The sequence below is a fragment of the Eumetopias jubatus genome, unplaced genomic scaffold (assembly GCF_037043125.1).
Source record: "Eumetopias jubatus isolate StellerSeaLion01/CBP00866 unplaced genomic scaffold, mEumJub1_p1.0 scaffold_8, whole genome shotgun sequence".
Taxonomy (NCBI): Eukaryota; Metazoa; Chordata; class Mammalia; order Carnivora; family Otariidae; genus Eumetopias; species Eumetopias jubatus.
The window spans coordinates 40980129-41005698 of record NW_028274814.1 but is presented as its reverse complement, the minus strand read 5'-3'; the positions used below and the strand labels follow the sequence as shown (position 1 = coordinate 41005698).

Below are 25570 nucleotides of genomic sequence, written 5' to 3'. Positions count from 1 at the left end.
TTTTTAAAGATTTTATTTATTTATTTGACAGAGAGAAAGAGCACAAGCAGGGGGAGTGGCAGGCAGAGGGAGAAGCAGGCTCCCCGCTGAGCAGGGAGCCCAATGTGGGACTCCATCCCAAGATCCCGGGATCATGACCTGAGCCGAAGGCAGTCACTTAACCAACTGAGCCACCCAGGCGCCCAGAGTGAGATTTTAAATAAGCAAATTGGGACAAAGGGGGTGATTCAACACAGGCATCTACTTTGTTGCCCCTGGAAACTCATTCTAAGATGACCATAACATATTTTATAAGGTATATATCCTAAAGGACAAAGAGTGCAGGGGAGGGAATAATAGTAACAAAAATTCAGAAGCTGGAAAACAGAAGGGTGAGTGCCAACTGATTTAGCAAACCTAAGAAAGCTGAATCCTTGCCCAGACAAAGCCAGAAAGCAACATGACCTATACCACCGAGTCCCCCAAAGTTCAGACTTGATAGCACCAGGTATCTCTGGAAGTAGAGGTAATAAGAAGAGACAGACCCCCCAGGTCCTCTCCTTGACTCCATGCAGCCACGGGACGGCCCCCCGGCACTCAGGCAGGAGCCAGCAGAGGGTGACAAGGAGTGGCTCTGGGCTGGGGCGCCAGGTCCAGGAGCAGAAAACAGGGAGTGATGGAAGCATACATAGTGAACGTTGAGACGTCCTCAGCACTCTTCTCCCAACTTGGTTCCCGGAATGCTGGGGGCCGGACAGTTCTCCCCAGTGAGAAACTGGAGGAACCCTTCCCACGGAACCTGACCAGATGAGGAAGAGCTCCCCTACAGAAATCCACTTGCTGACATCAGAGCTGCCAGAGGGCCAAGTGCAGCCCAGGGGGTCAGAGCCACCCAGGGGCTGTGGGTCCCCCTCTGAAGTACGGACAACTGAGGGGGACTGGCTTGGGAGGAGAGGCTCGGCCACAGGCATCAAAGACCAAGCGCACCAGGAGAAATGCAGCCGGGAGGAGATGCATCAGGCTGGGAGAGGTACCACAACTCTGAGACCCCCGCTAGCCTCAGGACAATGAGTGCAGACACGGCCCCCCGGAAACACAGACAGCAGGTGCCCCAGTGCGCTGCGGTCCTTCCCGCTGCTTCAGCACACCCAGGCCTTTCCCACCCCAGCACCCTTGAAATAGGGGTTCCCTTCCGTAGGTCTTCACGTGGCTGTCACTTCAGAGAGGCCTTCGATGCCCACCCGCTCCGAAGAAGGCCGCCCAGCCACAGCCTAACAGGAGTGGCCAACTCCTGGAGAGCACCAGAGAGGGAGTGTTCAGGCATGGCCGGCCACCGATGGTCAGCCGCGTCATCACACAAACGCCGCTGTGCACGGTAGGAAGCGGGGACTGGGGCTGCCTTCCGGTCACATTCTATTTAGACCCTGAAACTTGACTTGCAGATTTTTTTTCCAACCATTTAAAAACATAAAAACCATTCTTAGCTTCCAAGCTATCCAAAAACAGGCAGCAGGCCGGATACGGCCAAACTGTGTTCTGATACATCATCCTGTTTAATTTTTGTCAAAGCACTGACCACTTCCTGCTATTTTGTTTCTTTGCCTTTTCTCGTTGCTTCTTATCCGTCTTCCCTGCTAGAACGGAGGCTCTCTGAGAGCAAAGCCCCTGGCCATCTCCCTGGTTCCCTCAGCACCTAGAATAGTGCTTGGCACACGCCATGTGTTCAACCATGACTGCTGGGAGCCGGAATGCCTGCTGTGCCGCATTGGGGGGCGGGCCCTACGGCCCTAGCAGCGACGCCCCTCCCAGCCCTGCCCCGCCCTCTCCCCCTCTCTCTTGGTTCCTGCTCCCCTTCCTTCCTTTCCTCAGTCCTGAGCTGTAGGCCCCTCTGTGAGGCCCGGGGCTACCCACAAGCCTGAGAGCCAAGAAACACTTCCCCTAAGGCCGCCTGTCCTCTCAGCTCCCAGAGCTAAGGATGAGGGAGCAGTGGTGCGCCGCTGAGCCAGCCCCCAGACCCAGAGGCTGACCAGCAAGGCCAGGCCTCCTGCTGAACGCCAAGGAAGGGACAAAAGGCGGGGGAAATGGAGCCTCAGGATAACCCCCTCCAAGGAAGGCCGGCACAAATGCTCTAACTTCTCAGCACGATGTAATGGGGCTTGTGGAGACAAAGCAGGAGCCGTCTCTTCCGGAGAAAAGGACTCCCTGGGAGAAGACCGGTCCCCAGTGTGAGGCAGGGCCACCAGACTCTGAACATTGGTGCCCACATTCCTTTAACGTTCAAGCCCAACTCCCCTCCCTGCTCGAACATAGGCGCAAGCTACCATACTCAAGTGACTCGGTTTCCTGACAAGGAAAGAATGTGCCAGTAGGCGGACAAGCACCATCGTGACCGGGGCGTGGCGCTGCTCCCCGTGAATTAATCAAGCAGCCCTTGGGCTTATCCATCCCGCCTGTGGGTCAAGGGTTGAGCTGACGTTCTTCACGTGCCACGCTAGGAACCACATCCCCACCAGCCCCTGCCTGAACCTCTTGTTTTGACCACTCTTCAAATCCAGTGGGTTTTGTGTCCTTCTGTGGTTGATGAAGCACCTAATGCTCTGCGTCGACAACTGCAGTGCACACAGAAGCTTGTGCTGGAAGTCCCCCTACTCGGGCGCTGGCAAGGGATTTATGGGGCCGGAACGGCCGCCAAGACCCCGCACGCTGCCAGCCCGATGGCATGGGCTTGAACCTTACCCCGTGTTTGCAGGCACCCCCGAGCGCTCGCTACTGTCTTGGGAGGGACAGCGCTGGCCGGGCGGCGGCTCTCGGGGACTCCGAGTTCCTGCTCCCACGGACACGCTGCAGTGGATGCTCCCTGTCTGGCTCTCTTCACACGAGACTTTCAATTCCAGAAAAAGAAACCACTCACACGAAGGCCTTTGTGTAGGTAGCAGACTTTACTGAAGATTTGGGGAGACAAAGGGGGGTTACATAGCAAAAATACAAAAACTTGAAGTTGAATATCAGACATCCATGAGCTTAAAAATAAAAAGACCTTTAGCCATTCCCACCAACTGGGCTCCAGACTTCCACAAAGGTGCTGGGCCACCTCTCCCGTCCTCCCTCAGGAAGTAAACCAATCCCAATTCCAGACAGTCTCTTACTCACACTGCCGTAGCCCACCATTTGTTCCATTCTCCCTTTTGAGACCCTTCCCTGGGGCCTCTTTCCCCTCATGGGCCACAAAGTTATTTTCTCAGTTAAGAACACTTCCTTCCCCCCCACCCCACCCCCGTTTCTGAGACCTGAGGATGAAAGTCTAAGTGCTGTCTCTGCTGGACAGTTCCCACAAGAGTAAGAGCCTGGGGCCTCCTCATGGGCTCTGGGAGACAGCAGAGCTTGGGGGGTGTGTGTGTGTGTGTGTGCGTGTATGTGTGTGCGTGAGTGTCTGAGTGTGAGCATGCGTGTGCATAAGTGTCTGAGTGTGTGTGTGTGTGAGAGTGTGAGGCATAGAAAGAGCAGAGTCAGGGCAGGTTTTAATAGCCCTAAGTTACCACCATTCACTGAGTGCTCACCGTGAGCTCAGGCTGTCACCTTTCTCCCAAAAGTCAAAGCCACTTTATTCCCATTTCCCAAGCGGGGTTCTGAAGGTCTGAGGGGGTGAGCTATTTGCACAAGATCGCATAACTTAGCAGCAGCCAATTCGGCTTCTTAAGAACGACTCCTATACCGCTTGAAGTCTTTGGGGGAAAGCTTCTTGCTTTCATTTCTGGAGCTGACATACCAGATAAAGTAAGCAGGGGTCGGACACAGCAACCACTGGCTACACCCGACCCCGAGGTAAAACACACTGCTGCTCTATCTCACACCCCCCTCTGTGCGGTTGGGCCCAGGTGAGCACTGCTGACCCCACAGAGCCCTGCACCAGGCCGAGCGCCGCGGGCCGTCAGGAGCCCCCTGCTGCCCCAGCCCTGCTTCTCTGAGCTGCCTGCCTCCTCCCTCCAGCCCGGTCAGCACCTGCCCACTGTCCTCCGAAACCTGTGGCGGGGGAGAGGAAGTAGGTGATGGACTAAGCACACACAGTCTGAGGGGCCCGAGCCATGGCCGCCCCTCGATCCTCACTCCACTGGCTTTAGTCCTGAAAGGGCAGAGATGGTATCTACACACACATGCACAGGTGCACGCACATGCACCCTAAAGTCCTTCTGTGTGGGGTGCTCACCCCACTCCATGGACGTTCACTGGTGGCCACTGAGGCAGTCTGCTCACTCACTGTCAGACAAGCGGTCTGTTTCCACATCCCCATCTCAACCACGCCCCCCTGCTAACTCTAGACGTGTCAGCAGGGCAAACGGCTCCACCCTCACGGGCTCAGGGCCCTTACTCACCTCCCGGGCCCAAACCGCACGGATCACACTGCCTCGTCCACATGCACTCCTTCATCCACATGCGCTCCTTCATCCACATGCGCTCCTTCAGCGCATGTTTACTGAGCACCTGCCACGTTCCAGACGTGGTGTTTAGTTTACAGAAAGTAACAGACCAAGGAAGCTACAGTCTGCACCCACAGACGCTGAGTCTAGGAGGAAAGACAGACTCAGGTGCAGACAATTACACATGCTTCTCTGTGGGCCCCAGCAGCCCCAGCGTCCATTTCTAAAAAAAATCAAAGATTAAAGATCAAAAAGACTTACTCCCTTGCTTCAAACGCTTCCAGGACCTCCCTTCACATGGAGTAAAACCCAAAGTCCTTGCCAAGCAAGGGGGTGCTGGGCTGGGGAGGGAGCTGAGTTCCTTGCCCTCCCCACTCGCCCCCGGGTCTGGACAGCTGGCCCGAGGCAGGACCTGCTCCGTCGCCCCCGTACCTTAGGCCATACAGCTCTCACTCTCTGTGCCTGCCCCACACCCATACCTCCCTGCCTCTCCTCAGAATGCCTTCCCCCACCTTCCCCGGGCCTGTGAGTTTCCCCCAGTGACTCTCACATCAGCAGCCCTCTCTCTGCCTTGAAAGCACTTGTTACAGTCTACACGTCCTGTTACTTGCTCACTTAGTTTTCTTCCTCAATGAAACATAAGCTCCCCGAGGACCTCATCTGTCTGGGTCAGTGATATCTTCCCAGCGCCTGGCACAGAGCAGAAGTTAAGTAAATAGTTGCTAACTGAATGAATAAACACATTAATACTCTAAGCACGTTAATTCCCTTCTCTGTGCCCCATTTTCTGCATCTTTCCAATGGGGACAGCACAGCACCCACTGGCTGAGGATTGGAAGAGGTGACAGAGGTCCCTATGTCCTGGGTTACGAATGGAAGGCTTCTGCCACCCAAGGGCAGGCGTGACTAACCCCTCCGCATGAGAAGGGGTGACCGCACACTGGCCCTCGAAGCATGAGTAACAGTTCTCCAGCAGGAGAAAAAGGCAGGGCACGAATGGCCAAGAGAACATGTGGGGCCAAGGCCTAAAGGCAGGGAAGGGCACCCAGTTCAGAGGGTGCAGGGCAGTGCCAGACAAGCCCTCGAGAGCGGTGGGCCAGGTGGCCATGGGGGAAGGCATCTACACCTGCATTCCCCATGGCTGACTGGTCTAGAACTTACAGCTCTAAGTACATGACTTTCCACGAGGCTACTGAGGTCAGCTCCTGACGAGAAGGGAAAATGCACAGCTCACATCTGGCCCCGACATCTGCTCCGACTCATTCCCACCCGTAACGCAAAAGATCATCTCCTTAACTTGTGCATGTGTGCCATGGCCAAGAGGCTGTTCACACATCCTTCATGAGTACCTGCCTGAAGGCTCACTGTCAAGCCAGAAGGGTAGGCATCATTCCCCTTATCCAAACAGCCCAAGGGGAGAGGCGAGGAGCGAGGGCGAGGGTTGTGACAGTGACCGGAGAGGGGCGGGGGAGCCTTACACAAACCCGCCCATGGACATGTGAGCACATGCCGTCTGCTCAGGGCCTCCCAGACCCCACGCCCACCTCCACAGCACGTCTTTTGATGAGAGCCAGCCCCCACATACAGTGGAGTTAGGCAACTTGGCACGAGGTCTAGCAGCAGTCCAGAGGCATTTGGTTAAAGTTGCTTTTTGATGAGAAGAGGCAGTCTTGGCCCGTGAGGGCAGGATACCGGATAGCTGGCTTCTTTTTCCCATCTGGAATGCTGGCCAGCCTTTGTCCCATCTGCTTATCTAAACACTGCCCATCCTCTAAGGGGCAGCCCCTCTCCATTGCAACCTCCTCCCTGGATCTTCCACACCTTGCTCTCTCCCATCTCTGAACTCCAGTTTCTGTGAGGATCAGCCAACCCCACTTAGGAGTTCTCTGATCTGACTTTTTAGACTGCAAGCTCCTGCTATTAATAATAATGTATATTTATCGAACACATTTATGTGCTCAGCACTATTCTAGGCACTCTACATATACGAGGTAGGTACTCTTATTATACCCATTTTACAGATGGGGAAACTGAGGCACAGTGAAATTAAGTAACTTGCCCCAAGGCCACAAAGCTAGTCAGTGGCCAAGTGCCAGGATTTCAATCCTAGCTGTCTGCCTCAAGCCCTTGATCCTAACCACCATTCCATAAACACCTCCTAGATGCTGTCTTACTTTTCTATTCCCATATATCTCCCTGAGTGCTGGGCACAAAGTAAACACCTGTAGGTTGAATCTTCGTTCCCTTCTGCTCCAGGCTTCTGGAATTGTGGTTCCCATTAAGGGTGATATGAGGGCCACTAGATGGCAGCAAAGAGCCAGACCCAGGCCTCCCTGAGGGAGGGGAGGATAAACTAATTATAACATTTATTTAGTGCATCTTGCACCAGGCACTTAAAGACATTAGCTCTCTTTCTCACTACGTCCTTCTAAGGTAGGTGCTATTGCTCTCCCCTTTACGCAGAGCAAAGGACACCAAGGCTCAGACTGGTGGAGAAATTTGCCCAAGGTCAGACAGCCAGGAATACCAGGACTGAAGCCAGGACCACCAAAACCCTAAGCCCATACAGTTCTCCCAAGAGATAAACCAAGGAACCCTTCACTGCTTCCCTCGAGGTTCAGGGTGGGTTCCACACCCCTCCTCCATGCACAGGGCACACAGACACTACTACTCTGGGGGGGGTGGGGGGAGTGGACAGCCTGGGCTGGCTCCAAGGCAGTCACCACCTAGCAGGCACCCTGGCTGGGAGGGAGCCCGAGGGAGGACTCACAGAACATCAGAACTGGGTGGTCTCAGAGACCACTGGTCCACTACAGGCCTCTGACCCACTTTCTGGGCCTTCACCCCCACAAAGGATGCTGCGTGACACCAGCCTTACCACCTAAACTCCACAGGCTGGACTCTGCACCGCCACTCCTGGCCTCCCTGCCTCAAGCTCCAGGCTATGCAATCCACTCCCACAGTGGAGGGATGAAAACTATCTAGAGAGTTCTGGCTGTGTGCCCTTCCAGCCTTCCTAATAACTATCACCTCCACACCTCAAACCCAAGCCCTGGCCTGGACCGAGCCTCCCTGTTCACTGTCCTGGGGCCAGGGCACCAGAGGTGGACAGGACACTGTGCACAAGTCCCTGCAGGGGCCTACGTGGGGATGCACAGAACAGGGCCCGAGAGCCTAGCCCCCGAGCCCAGCCCCCGGCCTCCCGGAGTGGCCAGCAGCTTGAGGGGCAGCCGAGAAGTCATCCCATCGGGAGCTTTGCATCTGGCGACATTCCTGGGTGAGTCCATGGGGGATCTCTGGGGTTGCTTCTGGCCTGCTCCCCAGTCTGCCCCCCTTCTCCCGCAGTCCCTCCCAAGGCTCAGACAGCCAGATCAGGTCCTCCGAAAATACACACCATCTTGGGTTTATTTGGGGTTGGGCATTGCAGGTTCAGTTTGTTCCTGGCTAGGAAGTTAGGACCTCTCGGCTCTCCTGGCAATTCAGGCCCCTGCAGATCCCCTCCCCGTGTCCCTGCACACACAAAGTCTCTTCCCCCCTCCCTGCTCCCTGAGTCTCTTATTCTTTCACCAGCCGGTAGATATGGTGCTGAGCCCCGTGCTCGCTGGCTGACACCTCAAAAACATATGCAATGCACAGCAGCGTCTCCTGCGTGTCTCTGTTGGTGACCACCTGCAGGGGACGAAAAAGATGGGAGTTAAAGCCCCAAACAAGGGCACGCCATTTGCTCGACCCACCGATCCCATCCCGCCGCACATCTGCAGCGCACCTGTCCCTAGCACACACACACACACCTGCAGGATGGTGAAGTTCTCCAGCACGCTGTTCATCATGTACTTCTCGGGCAGGTGCTTCAGCTTGTGGATGAAATTGATCATGTACTCGCAGAGCGGCGATCGATGAATGCGGTATGAGTAGTGGCCGTTCTCATAGCGGGCATACTCTGTCTGCAGGACCCAGGGGGCAGCGGGGGCTTAGAATTTCTCTTGACCACTTCCAGCCCTGGCCCAACTCTCTGGGGAAGCTCCATGACCCACTCACTGTCCACCTCCTCCGTCAGTGACGGGCAGACCAGGTCAAGGAAGGGGGAGCTCAAGAACATAAGCGCACTGGCACAAGGCAAGATAGGACAGAGCGGTGCCGCAGTCCTGGCTGCACGCAGACACACGCTAACAGGCACAGTGAGTGCATCTGAACCACACCGCTGGGCTGCATCGATGTCCATCTCCCGGGTGCCAGTATGAAACTTTAGCTATGCACGATGTGGTTGGGTGCAGGGTACACAGGGTGACAACTGCACTGCATGTGAAGCCGTAATTATCTCAAAATAAACATTTAATTAAAAATAATTCAAAAAGCATTTTATAAACTACTATTGCTGCAGAGCGGGTTTCAGGCACTGGTGGGTTTCCACAGTCCCCAGATGACCACAGGGGTCACGGGGGCTGAGAAGCCCGGGGATGGGCACAGTCTCTTCCCTGGTACCAGCCTGGCATCTGGTTGTGTTGGACAGGAGGTGGTTACCAAGAACTGCCAGATGTATGAGGGGAAGAGCTGGCTCAGACAAATCCAGGGAAAGAGGTGGCGACAAGGATGAAGGGCACACTGAGGCACAGAAGGGCCTGGCCTAACAAACACGCAGGGGGCGGGGGGGGCTCCTACCTCCACTTTCTCTACCACCTGCTTGCCGAAAGAGCAGACCTTGGTGGAACAAGTGATTATCATGTTCTCCGGACTCTCGTACTGACTGGAGACCCCGTAGAAGGAGCTGCCTTCATCCTCGATGTTGGTGTTGAGGTCTGCCTGGAGAAAGACACAGGGAAGACAAGCAGTGGACAAGTGAGTCAACAGGGGGCTTGCTGGGGGTGGAGTGGAGGAGAACCCTGGGGCCACTCTAGGTTCCAGGGCCAGGAAGACATCAGGAGGGCCTAAAAAGAACTGGGAGAGAAGGATCTTGGAAAGCTTCCATGCTTCTCCACACCCAGGCCGGGCATAATGTCAGGGTGTGGTGTCTCAACAATCAAAAAAGAGAACGTTGTCACCTGCATTAGTTGCAGGCCTCTGCTACCCATTTAGGCACCAACACGCCCAGCAGGTGCGACCCCCAACTTTGTCTTTAGGATTCAAGTTTTATAGTCTAAGGCTTTGCTCTTATTAAACTGCAAACATCTGAATCTATATCAGTCATTTCTATTTTAGTATGAATTTGTCAGATCCTTTCCAGAGTCAATTTTGATGGTGCAGTAAGCGTGGGAACAGAAAGCCAGAATGGGAGACGGGCGCAGGGGAGAGTAGGAGGGGGTGCTGAGACTCCTGTGTGTCTCATCCTCCAGTCCAGCTGGTCACTGGACCCTGCCAGGGCTCTTTTGGAAATGGCTCTGGGGGCTGGCCTCTCACCCATCTCTACGGCATTACTGAGTCCAGCCACCCTTGACCTTTTGACATCTCTGTTTCAGCTTCCAGACGAATCCCCCCCAATGCCAGTCTCCTTCCCTTTGGTTCATTCTCTAACTTCTCTGAGAGTTCTCTTCCAAAAACAAGTCTGACTGCATCCCTCCATGGTTAAAACGCTCTCACTGAGCCCCCTGCCGTAAAAGAACATGATGCTCACTCCCCAGCCTGGCTTGGGAGCCCCTGGTCCTCTAGATCAGCTTCTTGCTGTTCCCCAACACACATCTTTTCTTCCTCTGCTGACAGCAGAGCCTAAAGTACCTCCCACTGGATGTTGCATTGATTTGAAATTTTCCTCTCAGAAAAGGTGGGGTAAGACTCCCGATTTCAGGGGCGCCTGGGTGGCTCAGTCGTTAAGCATCTGCCTTCGGCTCAGGTCATGATCCCAGGGTCCTGGGATCGAGCCCCACATCAGGCTCCCTGCTCAGCGGGAAGCCTGCTTCTCCCCCTCACACTCCCCTTGCTTGTGTTCCCTCTCTCGCTGTTTCTCTGTCAAATAAACAAATAGATAAAATCTTTAAAAAAAAAAAAAAAAAGACTCCCAATTTCACACACATCCCCCACAAGAGGGAAAGAGCAGGATCTCGGCTTCAGTTTGATCAGTGAGGCTCCCTGACCACAGGTCCAGCCCAACCCCACACAGCGGACAAGTGATGGGCCCTAGGTGTTCAGACTCCCACTCCAGCACTTAACTGAATCCAGCAGAGTTACGGGAGAGAGAGGGAGACACTGGACAAGACAATTCAGTGCCTTGGCAGCTCTGAGGCTGCCATTTAGGTGTCCCCATCCCCAGAACTTAGGCCCCACATTGAATCACCCCATCTGAGCCAGGGGTGCTAACAGAGCAACTTAGCACTCAGAACAAATGCACAAATTTAAAAAGGCCTAGTCTGAGGGTGCGGCCTCTCCTCCCACCTACACAACTAGCCTGGAATCCCTGCCAGGCTGGACCCGCAGTGCAGCAGCCCTACAAGGCAGCAGAAGCTCTAGATGCAGCTAAAGAATCTGACACCAAGGACTCCTCTGCACAAAAATAAGGGGCTCCTCAGAACCCTGGAAGGTTCCGGCACCATTCAGAGCCGGGCACCAGGCAGTTCTATTACTGGCCATTAGGGGATGCTCAGTCATTATGTTTCTCTCCTTTGCGGAAAGAAGTTTTCCAAGAGCAAGAACATTCTCTGGACTGGTGGGGGCTGTTAAATGTCTTACAGCACAACAGAAATATTATGGAGCCACAAAAAATGTTGAGAAGGACCTGTGTTTACTATTGTGAATTGACTACCACAACTGTTATGTGGCGGGTGGCGGGGGGGAGCAGGTTAGGGAACACAATGAGGATGTTACTTTCATGATGAAGAAAAGAAAAGAGGCTGTTTTCATGTTGACTAGAATGGCACAGGTTTCGTGCACTCTGCGATGGTTTTAACGAGGCCACCCGGAAGACAGGAAACCAAGGAATTACAGCTACATTCAAGTCGGGGCTCAGCCTCCGAAAACAAGCAGCAGTGTTGTAAACACACCGCATCCCAGCCCCGGCTGGCCTCCGCCCCCACCCTGGGGCGGGGACGGAGCTGGGCAAGCAGTGGGTGCCCCTGAGTCCCGGCCGGGGTGTACCAGGCCTCGCTGGGCTGGGAATGAAGGGCAGGTGGGAGTGGCACAAGGCCTTACAGTCAAGTATAAGGGACCAAAATCCAGCTCTCCGTCCTTTTCCCCTGCTAAGTCACATGCTCCTCCTAGGAGACCAAGTTTGCCAGACTGCTTTAAAAAGGAACAGTTTGCTCAAAGTATGCTGCAGCTAGAAGCACGGGGCAGAAGCGTGAAAATAAGCTGGCAGGAAGCCGGCTGCCTGGGAAGGGCAGGCACCTGAACACAGGGTGGGGGTGGGGGGGTGCTGGCCGAGCAGCAAGGCCCGGGCATAAAATGATGGCTCTCAAATGACAGCCGCTGCCGGGGTCCTGTTGAGTAAGGGCGCACTTGCATAGCCCCTACCACAGGCCCCACTATGCGCCTACTGCTTTCTCTTAAATCCACTCTTTCCTTAAGCCCATGCTAAGCAAGGTTATCCATGAAATCAGTCAGGGATTCTATTTTTTCTGTGATAATAACTGCAAAACTATTAAAGAAGATATTTGTTCGTATGCCACCTAAAAGAACGCTGTGCACCAGGGTGAGGCAGGACTGGCCCAATCCCTCCCGGGTTCTTCCCGGCGCACAAAGGTCACAGCTGCCTAGCACCCCACAGCGCCCTGGACATGCCATGCCCTTCATCACCTTGTGCTGCCAGAATCCGTTCAGATGGCCTTGGCCCCTTCCAGATGGCAAGCACCCTGCCAGAAAGGACTAAGCTCTCCCAGGGCTCGGGCCATGCCTAGGGTGAGGTGGGCCGGTCTCGAAGGCTGCCTGCTGTTCAACCTCTCAGCTTTGGGTGGCGCTGGGTGAGAAGAGAGGTGAGCCCCGCATCACCACACAAACAGGTCTTGGTCCTAGCCTCCCACTCACCTGGCCCTTCCATCCCTCAGTCACCCACTTATCCTGCCCCAGCCCAGCACGGTCAAGGGGAGTGGGGCCCAAAGAGGCTGAGACATTGTCTCTGCCGTCAAGGAATTCCTAACTGGTGGGACAGCAAGTAGCATAAACGCGATGGTGTTTGAGTGGTGGAGAGAGAGGAGCACAGAGATAAGGAGGCAGTGGGAGAAAGATAAACCTCCCGCAAATGACCATCCAAAGTTGGCCCCAGGGCCGGCCCAGTGGCTGCACGGCACCAAGCCAGGAGATGCAGCTGGCGACACACACAGCCCCGCCCAGCACCTCATCTCGTCCTCGGTGCCCCATCCTCCTACTACCCCACCCCTCACCCGCAGCCACACTTCACACACTTCCCGTCCACCCCGGCACCTCTCATTCTAACGCGCTTGGCTTCTCTTTCTCAGCCGAAGAGGAAGGCTGCCCGCCCCCCGCCCTCCTGCCCTCCGAATGCCCCCACGCTCTCCTCCCTCCACCCTATTCATAGCGGTGGTGCGGGTGGGCAGCCCAGGCAGGGCCTGGAACAGGTGTGGGGGATCGGGTGACTGACAGATGAGCCGAGACAGCCGCAGCCCTGGAGTGGGGGCCGGAGGGGCTCAGATTCATTGTCAGGTGCTGGTATGTGCCTGGGAGAAATGTCAGGGCCCAAAGGGAGCAGCTGGGATGGGGGCTCGTCTGAGGTACCCTCCTCCCTCCAAAGCCTCAGCTCACCTCTGCCCAGCATTTTCAATTTGCAGACTGGTGTTAACAATCCTGTGTCCAAGAGCCCCCTCTCCCCTTCCCCGAGGACAGAGGTGGCCCCAGCTGGTCCCACATGTTGTGGAGAAGGAGGGAGAGACTTCAGCTTCTCAGTCCCCCCTCCAGACCCCGCATGTCGCATCCAACAGAGCACAGCCTCACAACTCAACCCTTCGGGCACCCCGAAGCCAGCCCCAGGGGAAATGATTTGTCCAGGCAGCCAGAAGCCTAAGAACTACAACCACAATCCCATCAAAGAACAGCAACTTTCACTGGGGATGGGCTAGTAGGCTGGGTTGGGGACATCAAATCTCTCCTCCCACTCCATGAGGGTCCTGGTCAATGCCCCAGCGCGCACGCTCAAGGCCTGGGCTAGGAAAGAAGGGAAGGCTTCGGGGGAGGCGGCTTTGTTTCCATGTCTGAGCAGCTTTCCTTTCTAACGGTGTGCGGCGAGCCTCACAACAGCTGATGGCAGGGGAAGGAGTGGCCAGGCCAGGGCGGAGAAGAGGGTTCCAGATGGCTGGGAACACCAGAGCTGGCTGTGAGGACCCCATGGCTGACCAAAAGGCTCATGCTTAGCAAACAGGAGCATTTCTTTTCTCCCCCATCACAGATTTGTACTTCCCTAGAGCCTCTGCCCTCCCCACACAGGAGGGACCAGATGACTGCCAAGGAGCCCTGGGCGCCGACATGCCCCCATTTCTGATTTCATGTGTCCTCTCCCTGACCAAGTGTCTGGTCTTCAGAGAGGGCTTGGCTCTAGGGGCTCAAGCAAGGGGCAGGGGCACCTCAGAGTCCTCAGAGACACAGCCTCCTGCAGGTCCTCAAGAACAAAACTGCTGATGGTTCAGACAGAGAAACGGGCCCAGAGAAGCGGAGATGCGCTCAGGCCACAGCTCTCGAGCGGTAGAGCAGAGACGAGAGAGCCTCTACGTCCCAGCTGGAGCCCACTGCTGCCCCCCTGCTCTCCCAGGACACACCAGGAGGGCCCCACCTGTAGCCCACCATGCTCTCCTATATCTGTATACCTGTTATTGCCCCAGGACCCTGAGATCTGCTCCAGATCCTCCCACTTGGAATGTGAGCTCCTGGAAGACAAGGGCCATGTTGCGTCCACACAGCAGGGGCCCGTGGGCTGTGCACACGGGCAAAGCGCAGAGGCCACACGGGGAACCAGCCTGACCAATTTTCTCAGCACCAACTGTCCCCTCCCTTCCCTTCTCCCATCCATCAGTACCTCCAACCTCCCTGAAAACATCAGAAGGAAGGAGGGGATGTGGGCTATAAGTAAGGTTGGAGAGGAACATTGTGATTCCTTTTCCCTACCTGCCCACTGTCACCTCCAGGCAGGACAATCCTCCTCATTTTCTGGAAGGCAAGTCTGGGCTCTAGAAAACCCAAGAAGCCCAACCAGCCGACTCTACGCTAGATGCACCGTTCGGTCTGCCATCACCACACTATCACTATTCCTCGGGGCCTTGTGGATCCTTTCTTAGGCAATCCGGAGCCTTCTCCAACAGGAGCAGGGGGAGCTCAGGACCCTGCTTGAAGGGCACCCTAGGCACTCTGTAAGGTCGGACAGTTCCATGTTCTGGTTCCAAGCACGCACCCTAGAGACACACTGAGTGTGAATCCCCATTCTGCTGCTATGAACTGGGTGACCCTGGCAAGTCATTTCACCACTCTGTGCCTCAGTTTCCCCTCTAAAGAATGAGGCTGTCAACTGAACCTGCCTTTGGTGTTGCAGCAAGCATGAGACATGCTGATACGTGTCAAGTGACTAACAGGGCCTGATATAGCCTTCCACAGAATGCCCTGACCTATTTCACTAACATGTATATCACAAGAACGACCAAAGGAAAGAGGCTTACCCTGGCTGGGTGTCTCAAAGCCAGGCCCTTGCTTACTCCATGCTTCAGTGTCCCCCCGCTTTGTGAAATGGGAAGCCTAGGATGGTCCTCATCTGGATGGTGGCTAGAAGAATACAGAATAGTACTACTGACTAAAAGAAGGCAGCAGCAGGCGTCTAGGTGGCTCAGTTGGTTAAGCAACTGCCTTCGGCTCAGGTCATGATCCTGGAGTCCCGGGATCGAGTCCCACATCAGGCTCCCTGCTCAGCAGGGAGTCTGTTTCTCCCTCTGACCCTCTTCCCTCTCGTGCTATCTCTCATTCTCTCTCTCAAATAAATAAATAAAATCTTAAAAAGAAAAGAAAAGAAGGAAGCAGTGAAAAAGGCCCCAAATTCACCATCCCCCCCGCCCAAGTACTGTTCCCACAAACGCCTCTTGCCAACCAGGCCTTCCTTCTGATCCGAAATTGCAACCCAGTGCTGAGAAAGAGTCACAAATCACCTCCCCCAAGCTCCTTCTTCCACATCAAGGCTAAGCCTGGACTGGCTTGGAGGCCTGGGGGAAGGAGCACTCAAGAGAGGGTGCGGGCTTCCCCAAAGAAAAGGCCAGGAGCCTCCTTAGACGCGCAGCAGGAAACGGGAGCTATGGCTGCCGGCCACCGCACCGGGGCTAACAGCTACCCACAGTAGCGCCTCTGAGTTCCAACTTCCATGTCCAGGGCTGAAAGGGAGAGTAGGAAGAGGAAACGGGCGAGTGAAGTGGGTTCAGCCCCTCCTGAAAAAAGGGAGAAAGACATCCTACCCCATACATCACACTCTAAGGCCAACCTCTCTGGCTGAGGTCCTGAGGAGGCTGACGCACCTGCCTGACCTAAACTAGAACAGCCTCCTCCTCACTTCCAGTCTGGACGGTTGATTGATCCAGCTCAGGACAACTCTGGCCGTATCCTGCCTGTTCAAAAACCTTCAGTGATTCCTCATTACCTAAAGAGAAGGGATGGCAAATATGTCGCAAATGTGCCACTAGCTGCCCCCACTGCTACACCCATGGCAGTCATCACGAGTCAATCCAGAACCTTCTCCCTCTAGATCTTCTCAACCCAGCATGCCAAACAAGGACTACCAATCTGCAAGAGGTGACACTCCAGTTAAAACTGCTTTCCAGGACATCTGGTTAAAATGGGAGACTGACCATACAAGTTCATTTTTTCCCCTTCCAGGGAACCAACTAGAAATGATAGCAAAGAACTTTTTTTTAATGTGCTACATCATAAAGACGAAGCAAATGGAAGCAAAACCAAACTGGCAAGAGAGTTCCACAAATTCAAGAAGACTAAAGTCTGACCAGAGCTAGAAGGAACTCAGTCGGGCAAAGGAAGCAAATGGAATCACAGCCTCAAAGTGCCTGCAGAGGGCTTAGAGATAAGTGAGCCGGCATGCTTGAGAGAAGCCCTGAGGGGCTCAGGCCTGGAGGGGCCAGGACAGTGCGGGCAGGAAAGGCACAGGCTTCACACAAGAAAATAACTGAAAGGCCCTACCAAGAGTGGTCAGGCCTCCAGGCCTACCTCTTCCACCCTTCAGCAGAAGACCCAGAAATAATCACCAGAAATTAAACAGGAGGGCTTCAGGTTTCAGGGAGCCTGGGCAGGTCAAAGAGGGGGAGAGAGAATTGAGTGAAAGCTGCCATAAGAAATGCTTGGATCCCCAGCCCTCCTCACTGCCCCATGCCTTGGATGCAATGACCAAGTATATCCCTTCTGGGGGCGCAATTCAAGGAATCTTCTCTGGAGAAACTAAACCACCTCAAGGGGGAAAAAAAAAAAACTCTAATAAACACACTGACATTCATTGGTTCCCTCAAAAAAACCAGATGGCTCCTCAACCCCAAGCACCTTAAAGTGAAGCCCTCCAGGTGACAAGTCCTACCTTGTACACAGAGCTTTCAATCACTATTAAATATGGACATGGCACAAACAACAAAGGAAAGAATCCATCAGACGTCATCAAAATGAAAACCTTCTATGCTTCAAAGGATACTATCAAGAATGTGAGAAGAGCTGACAGACTGGGAGATGGTATCTCCAAACCACACATCTAATAAGGGACTTCTATCTATAATATATAAGCTCATATAATATAAAAGCTCATAAGCTTTTATTATGGAATAAAAGACAACCCAATTTAAAAATCAGCAAAGGAGCTCAACAGACCTTCATCCAAAGAAGATATACAAGTGACCAATAAGCACAGGGAAATGCAAATCAAAACCACAAAGAATTCCACTTCATACCCATTAGGATGGGTATAATCAGAAAATATCAATTGTAAGCAGGGATATGGAGAATCAGGGACCCTCGTATAACTTCTAGTGAAAATGTAATAGGGTGCAGCCACTTTGGAGAACGGTCTGGTAGTTCCTCAAAAAGGCAAAGAGCTGCCGTATGACTCAGTAATTCCATACCTAAGTGTCTCACCAAGAAACATGAAAACCTATGGCCACACAAAAACTTGTATATGAAGTCCACAGCAGCATTTTTCATACAAGGTGGAAACCCAAAAGTCCACCAGCTGATGAATGGATAAACAAAATTTGGTATATCCATGCAATGGAGTATTACTGGGCCATAAAATGGAATAAAGTTCTGATTCATGCTATAATACAGCTGAACCTTGAACACATTGCATTAAGCGAAAGAAGCCAATCACAAGAGACCACATATTGTACGGCTTCATTTATATGAAATGTGCAGAAAGACAAAGCTACAGTGACACCATTGGTGATGGCCTAAGGCTGAGGAAGTGGGCATAGGAGGTGGTAGCTAAAGGGTGTGAGGCTTATTCTGGAGGTGATGAAAATGTTCTAAAATCGATTGGTTGCACAACTCTGTGAATATACTGAAACACTGAACTGTACACTTTAAGTCAATGAATTATATGGTAGGTGAATTATAGAACAATAAAGCTGTTAAAAAAAATATGGACCAAAAAAATATGGCCAAAGATTATAGATACTGTCAGACATCAAAACAGAAAAAAAAAGGATGAAAAGGAAACAAAGACAAAGAAGGGAACAGAAGAAACTTTAAAAAATGATTCTTACTTCATATCCCCAGAAAGATAAGAAAAAAATTGTAGTCATGAAACAAAATCAGGATGTAATCAAAGAACAAGAAGGAACTCTTAAAAATTAAAGACATCATGGTCAAAGTTCAATATTCAGTAGAAGGTGGGGCAGAGAATGCCACCATATTCCACTAATCTAATCCACCACTAACTGTACCATGATCTTCTGAACCACTAAAAAAGAAAAATGCCATCAACTTAACTACGAATACACTAGCAACTGAAAGACTCATCCATCTTCTTCTATAGTCATAGAACCCTAATTTTATTCAGAATGGCAGTTTACTCAACTAAAAGAGTACATTTCCCTGGCTCTTTTGCAGCTAGGTGCAACCATACAACATAATTGTTGTGTGTGACTTCCAAGAAAGCTCCATAGAGGGAATGAAGTTGGCTTCCTCCTTCCTGATGCCTGGAGTATAAATATGATGGCTGGAACTCCAGAAGCCATGACCTTGCGGGCAGAAGCCATGCACTATGTATGGTAGATAACTGAGGAGGAGACAGATTTCTGGTGATTTCAAGGAGCTGCTGGACCAGCCTTGGACAGTCTACCTCCAGACTTACTTTACATGAAAGAAAAATAAACTACTTATTTATGCCACTGCTACACTGGGTTTTATGTAATATGTACTCAGATACACTCAACCAATTCAGAAGAATTAGAAGATAAAGTTAAGGAAATCTCCAAGAAAATGAGTTGGAAAATCAACAACGAAATTGTAAAAATCACAGAGAGTAAGCCTAGGATATACAACATAAGACTAATAGGGGTTCTTGGATAAGAACACAGAGCCAACAGAGGGAAAGAAATAATATAAGTAAATTTCCCCAAATTGAGAAATATTAATCTCACAATTCAAAGTGCCTGGATGAAAAAATCAGAAAGTAAAAACACACATATCCTAAAGCTCATCTGTGTGAAACTTAAGAACCTAAGGGATAGAAAGGAAATGCAAAATTTTCAGAGAAAATAAACAAAAACAAAACAAAAAACAAAAACCCAAGTGACATAACAAAGGACAGAGAATTAGAATGTAATCATACTACTCGTGTTTGAAGACAATGGAGCAATGTGCTGAAAAATGATTCTTGAAAATCATTGCTGGGAAAATGATTCGTGACTTAGATTCTATACCCAAACTATCACCAAGTACAAAACAACAGGCAAAGACTTGAAGCACACATTTTTCCTTTGGGAGGTACTAGAGAATGCTTTCCAGCAAAATAAGCAGGGACACCAGAGAAAGAGAAATATGAGATCTAGAAAACCATAGTTTCCATACAGGAGAAAAGTAAAAGCAGGCTCCAGATGACAACCACAGAGCAGGTCGAGAATAACCTCAGACTGCAGCAGAACAGAGGCATGCGGGAGGAGAATCTCCAGGAGAAAGGGGGAACTGATGAATGATTTGATGGGTGTGAGCATTTGGGGAAAAACTTTTTTTTTTTTTTTAAGATTTTATTTATTTGACAGGGAGAGAGACAGAGACAGAGGGAACACAAGCAGGGGGAGTGGGAGAGGGAGAAGCAGGCTTCCTGCCGAGCAGGGAGCCTGACTTGGGGCTCAATCCCAGGACCCCGGGATCATGACCTGAGCCGAAGGCAGACGCTTAACGACTGAGCCACCCAGGCGCCCCATGGGGAAAAACTTCTTAAAAAAAATTTATATGATGGTTATGATGGAACAATACATAAAATTTTAATAGGATTATTTAGAAACACGCTAGTAAGAAAGCCATTTACTTGTAGGAAAAAACAAAAAAGTTGTACAAGAAATAAAATGTAATTATAATACATAATTACATACTAAGCATAATTCTTGGCTCTCTGGCGGTCAATCTGCATGGCCAAAAAAACATTTTATTGCTTTTATTAAATTATACAAGTTACTAGATATGATAGGATTGAGATGACAAGGGGAAAAGTGATATAACACCACTGAGGTTTTTCTATAGTACCAGAACAAGTACATAATGTCTCTGTGGTGATATCAAGGTATAGCGAGACAAGGGTATGACTTTGAACTAAGGAGATAAGACCCAGAACAAACAGCAGAAATTTACATTGATTGCTTCTGGGGATTGGGATTGGGGCTGGGGTGGAGTGAGACAAAAATCTGATGCTTCTCATTATAAGCCTCTTGGTATTAATTAATAATATAACTTAATATCCATTGATTTAAAAATAAATTACCTATTTTTCATCCCAGGATAAAACAAAGATTTTGTATGAGGAGGACCTTCAGGATCTGACTCCCCGTTCCAAGTTTATTTTCCGTTATTCCCTGTCACATACCCGTACCTATGGCTTTCCCCTCTGGAGCCCACTTCCTTATGCTTCTTCCCCCAGGCTGTAGCAGCCCCTCCCGGACTGTGCCTGATAGATCCTGCCCATCCGTAAAGGCCCAGTCCGACTCCCTTCTGCTCGCACAGCAAGACTACAGAGTGCAAAAACCAAGCACCTTAAAGCTCAGGAGCCCCAAGTCTCAGTTCCAGCACTGTCTCTTCTGGAGATCACCAGGCTCATGGGAGGTTTGATGATAAGGACGGACAGCCAGGCTGGAGGGTCCTAGCTAGGGGCCCGGAAGCCACCGGGAATTATAAATAAAATGCTTCTGAAATTGTTCAGAGGCTCCAACCAACACGCAAGAAGGCCTTGCTGCACTTCCCCGCTGCTGGCTAAGGGTGCACTTGTCCTACTCTCTTCCCTGCACCCCTTTTCTGTGTGTACTGGGCCCCTGGAAGGCAAGCCCCCAGAGCAGGTCCTACATCTACTGGTCTTAGAGAAGATGTTTCAAAAGCAGGGAGCTCTCCTCACATAGCACCCACCCAGGGGTGAGGCAGGGAAGGCAGCAGAGGCTAAGCCTATGGGCTGAGCTGTCTGGGAAGCTGGGTGCGTGTTTCTCTTGGGGTGAGCTATCTTAATCCTAGAGCCCACTTCTACAAGCCCTGCCCAACCCAACAGCTGCCCTACTCAAGCCCTGAAGCGAATTCTGGACTTGGCATTCAGAGTCCACGTGGGCTCTTTGCCTACCCCTCCTTCAGTGTCCCCTGAGGTCTTTTTCCAGTACTACAGGCCCCTTGAGGCTGCACTTCCTGCCCGGACACGGCTGCCATCACCACCTCTCAGAAAAGGGCCTTCCTCACCAGCTCGGCTTTCAGGCAGCACGGGCCGGCTCCTCATCTCAGCCTCCCGCCTGTGTGGGGCCGTTTTGTGCTTGCACCGCCCTCTGCACTAGCCCTGCCCTCCCCGGGGTTTCTACTCGTGGAAAGGGCACCTGATGCCCACTCTTCTTTTCTCATTATCATCAGCGTATACCAGGGATTGGAAGGAAGAGTTTATCAAAGGGCTTACCCAGAATTTCACAAGAAAAAAGGCATTGGAAGGTCCCCGTTCAAAGAGCTCCTTGAGTCCCCCCTTTTTCTCTGGGAATTTGTCATAGATCTGGCGGATGTCCACGGCTTCGAGGTAGGGGTCACTGTAGCTTGGGCTGGACTGGCCGATGTGCACAAACAGGTGCTTGTTGTACTGTGGAGAGAAGAGAACAGCTGGATTGAGAGTCAGGTGCAAGGTAGCAGGGCAGACAGAGCAGACCAGAGCTCAGAGCACAGCCGTGTGACCTGGAGCAAGTAACTTCACCGCTCTGGGCCTCAGTTTCCCAACTGGTAAAATGGAGACAGGAAAAGGATCCAATGTAAAGCAAAGTCAACACGCATAAAGCCTCTCGGGCTGTGCCTGCACCTAGCAGGTTATTGGGATCACTGCAGTTATTGGGATCATTCTCAGTCCTGGCTGTGTCACTGAATATCATTATGCAAGTCATTTTCTACCTTCGGGCCTCTCTTATCTCATCTGTGATGTCAGACCACTGACCTACATAAGGTGTTTTCAGATGTGCTCCACCCCGCAGATGGGGGCTGGGCTGCCTGTGCCCCTCACAGGCACCTGGCTACACCCAAAGAATGTCTACTTTGTTGTACACACTGGGCTTCTGAGTAAGAGTTGGATTAATGGCTCCTCAGCTGAAAAAACAAATTTGAAAACATCAGAGTGAAATGGTCTGTCAAGTCCCCCGGGTTCTAGTGCCGTATGCGCCCTGCCTCCTCCAGCTCCATCTCCTCTGACCTTTCCAGGTGACGCTGGTCCCCCAGGACACAGACAAGGAAGGGGACCGGGTGGGGGTGGGGCTCTGCTCTCTGCTGGCATCCCCAGGATGTGGGTCAGACACAGAAGTCTCCTCAGAGCCACGGGGGAAAGGATGGAGCAGGGGGGAGCGCTGGGGGATAGGGCAAAGCACAGGGAGGGAAGAGTCCAGGTCAGGGAGGGAGCAGCAGAGGGAGAGGCCAAGAGTACTGGGATGGACAAAGAAACCAGGAGAGGGAGCCAGGGGAAGAGGGGAGGCGAGGAGGCAGAGTGAGGAAAGAAGAGGGAGGGGTGGACAAAGGAAAGGAAAGGGGGAGGGAGGGCCAGTGGACGGGAAGCCTGGGAAGGAAGAGAGATCTAAATGAAACCCAAAGTGGAGTGGGACGGAAGGCCAGGGCGGGAAGCCAGAAGCAGGTGGGGAAAGAGCTGAACACACCGGAGCGGGAGCCTCCAGGAATGGGGGCGGGTAAGCGAGCTGGCCAGGCCCAGGCCAGGACCTACCGTATCAGGGTCCTGCTGCTGTTCCAGGAAGGCAGAGAACTCCAACATCCAGAGCTTGGAGCTGGCCACACTGCGGCCCTGCCACGGGGGTGCCGGGGGCGCTGAGGGCGACGGGGTGGGTCCTGCAGGAGACTCAAACCCTGCACACAGCGGGAGAGGCACATGGGGAGCGGTCCACACACGGCCTCCCTGCAGACAGTCTCTGCGAGGATCCCAGGCCCAGCAGTGAGACCCCGAGCTGGCTAGATCTCCTGCCTCCCCAAAGTAGACCTCCCAGCAGGGGTGGTGGAGAGGAGCACTTGGCCTGGTACCAGCCAGTCCCCTTGGGCCCCTGGAAAGAACTGTAGTCAGGGGAAAGTGGAAGCTGGATGGGGGGCCAGGATGCCAATGGGACTGAGAGCTTCCTGAACAGCACCACTAGGTTCTTGTCGAGGAGCTTCTGGTCCAGTCAGATAACCAGGCACAGCGACTGCTACAGTGACATAAGCCCCGTGAGAACAGGAAGGTTCCTGATCTGTTCACTGCGGTCTCTTCAGCCCCTACAACAGTGCCTGGCTCAGAACAGGCCTTCCCTACAAGTTTGCTAATAAAGGAAGTAAGGAACGTGTTAAGAATTGACAAGGTATGCACTTGGGGGTGGACAGGGAAGGTTTCTCCAAAGAAGGCAATGCTTGAAGGAAGCAGCAAGCACAAGCAGGAGGCAGGAGATGAAGACAGGGAAAGGACACTCAAAGCAGAGCACAGGGCAGAGGCAAAGGGAAGGGGCTGTGAGAAGCTCAGGGGGTTTGGAAGCTAGGTCTTCGGCGGAGCTGGCGAGCAGGTGAGTTTGTGCCATGGCAGGAAACAAAGGTAAAGAGAGGGGTCCAGGGTGGGGCTAGGCTAAGTAAGCAGCATGAATTTGAGCCTGAGCGTTTGGAAGTGACAGAGGATTTTAAGCAGGGCAGTGGAATGATCAGACCTGCGTTTCTGGAAGGTCCTACCCAATATGAAGGAAGGACTAGGCAGGGAAGGAGGCCGTCAGAAGCATGGTCCTGGGGATGTTTTCCCAGGGAAAAAATGAAGAAGGATTGATTGAAAGCAGTGTAGCAGAGGGAAGAGTAAGGGACAGAGGAGGCACAAGAAGGGAGCAAAATCCCGGGCCCTGGTGCCTGACGGGATGTGAGAGAGCAGAGCGGTAGAATTCCAGAGGCCTTCCTTCCAGGCCAGGAGGAGACTGGAGGCCCGCGTGCTAAGGCAGGTAACTCAGGAGCACTCGAGGAAGGAGACGGAGAAGAAACAGAGGGGTGGGCGGAGGGCCATGCTGGACACGTGAGCCGTGCTTAATGCCCCAGCTGAATCACTTCATCTGTTCAAGCACTGCTCACCGAGGAAGGGTTAGGGTGTGCAGCCACAACTGGATACACGGAAGACGCAGACCAGTCATTCATAGACACTGCCCCCCTCAACCCCAGATACTGGCAATAAAGTGTCAAGTGCTAGATGGGGGCGCAGAGCGCTAAGGGCGCCTCAACTGGGCAGGGGCAGGGAAGAGAAGCTTGCAGGTGGACGGGAAGCCTGAGCTGAAGCCCAGAGGCAGGGTGAGTGGGGGCACGGAGGGAAGGAGGGAGAGGGGAGAGGCTGAGTCACCGAGGAGAGCCATGCAAGTCCTACTACAGACTTCAGATTGTATCCAGAAGGCACCAGGGGGCCAGGAAAAGATGTTAAGCCTAGGAACCACAGGTTGGGATGGATGCTTTATGAAGGTCACTGGGGTGAATCGCAGGGTGAAGAGGGGAGGCAAGGTAAAACGGGGGACAGGTCAGGAGGCTACTGCAGTCATGCAGGCCAGAGTAGGAGGGCCTGAACCAAGACAGGGGCCAGTGAGAGGAGGGGATAGACAGCAGGACAGACTGCTCGGGGCTGGGAGAGAGCAGCAATCAGGACCCCAGGTGGGGAGCGCGCTGCTCTCGGAGCAGGACAAGCCAGGCAGAAGGTCAGCAGAGTCATTCCCCAGGCCAGAAAAGGTGGTTACGGGTGAGAATCCTCCCTGCCCTGCAGAGAGGAAGGCGGTAACGGGCCTTATGGGAAAGAAGCAAGTGTGCCCTGAGCAGTGAGGAGGGACACCCACGCTCCACGCCTCCACCCAGGAGTGCTCCCTCTGCTAACCAGCAGCTCTAGGTCAGAAAGCTGTGCTCTCCTTGGACCTCCCATTTTGAAGGAGGGGATTACAGTGTCCCCAAGAGGGGGGCCATTCCAAGAGCCAAGCTGTTGCGAACACCCGTGCAGCATACGGGGGTGGCCAGCTGGAACAGGCACTCCCCTTTGAACTGCGTGCACCCAGGAAGGCCCTGAGCCCAAGCTGGAAGCAGGTCAGGCAGCCCAAGCGGCACGAGGGGCCTGGTGTAGCGCAGAGGTGTGCGTGGTAGGGGCAAGGAATGGGGTAGAGCCAGGAGACTGGGATGTCTGGTCTGAGCACGTGCCAGGGCCGCAACTAAGAGAGCCATGAGATGTCCAGTTGTCGGGGGGCCTGGGACCCTGGGGGGTGGGGGGGAAGGGGCTGCAGGCGTGCGAGGCACAAGGGAGCCGCGCACTGCCAACACACCTGGCAGAGGCAGCGAAGGCTGGACAGCGTAGGTTTGCTGAGAGAACGGTTTCACACTGTGGGAGACAGGAGAAAGGAGGTGTAAGCCTTAGGGCAGGGGGCAGCCCAAGAGCCTCCAGCACTGTCCAATGCTGTGTGTGTGGCTGGTCCTGGTGGTCTGGCCATCAGTGGCCTTGGGGGGCTCTGGCCATCTGCTCCCTCCCTTGCCAAGTCCGTAAGGTTTCATGGATGACCCAGAGAAGCAGCGTTGTCTATTGGGAAAACCCA

The 25570-nt window shown here is 53.0% G+C and overlaps 1 protein-coding gene across 1 annotated transcript in view; it reads right to left on the bottom strand.

Annotated features, from left to right (window-relative positions):
* Positions 1–7781: 7781 nt before the first annotated feature.
* Positions 7782–25570, bottom strand: part of TEAD4 (TEA domain transcription factor 4) — a 35838-nt gene continuing 18049 nt past the window's right edge. The window contains exons 6-11 of the mRNA XM_088025869.1: positions 25304–25359; positions 22723–22862; positions 21433–21606; positions 9054–9194; positions 8186–8338; positions 7782–8063 (exon numbers count right to left, since the gene is read on the bottom strand). Coding sequence (XP_087881995.1) covers positions 7950–8063; positions 8186–8338; positions 9054–9194; positions 21433–21606; positions 22723–22862; positions 25304–25359 — 778 coding nt within the window. The 3' untranslated portion in view covers positions 7782–7949. The remainder of the gene's footprint in view (positions 8064–8185; positions 8339–9053; positions 9195–21432; positions 21607–22722; positions 22863–25303; positions 25360–25570) is intronic.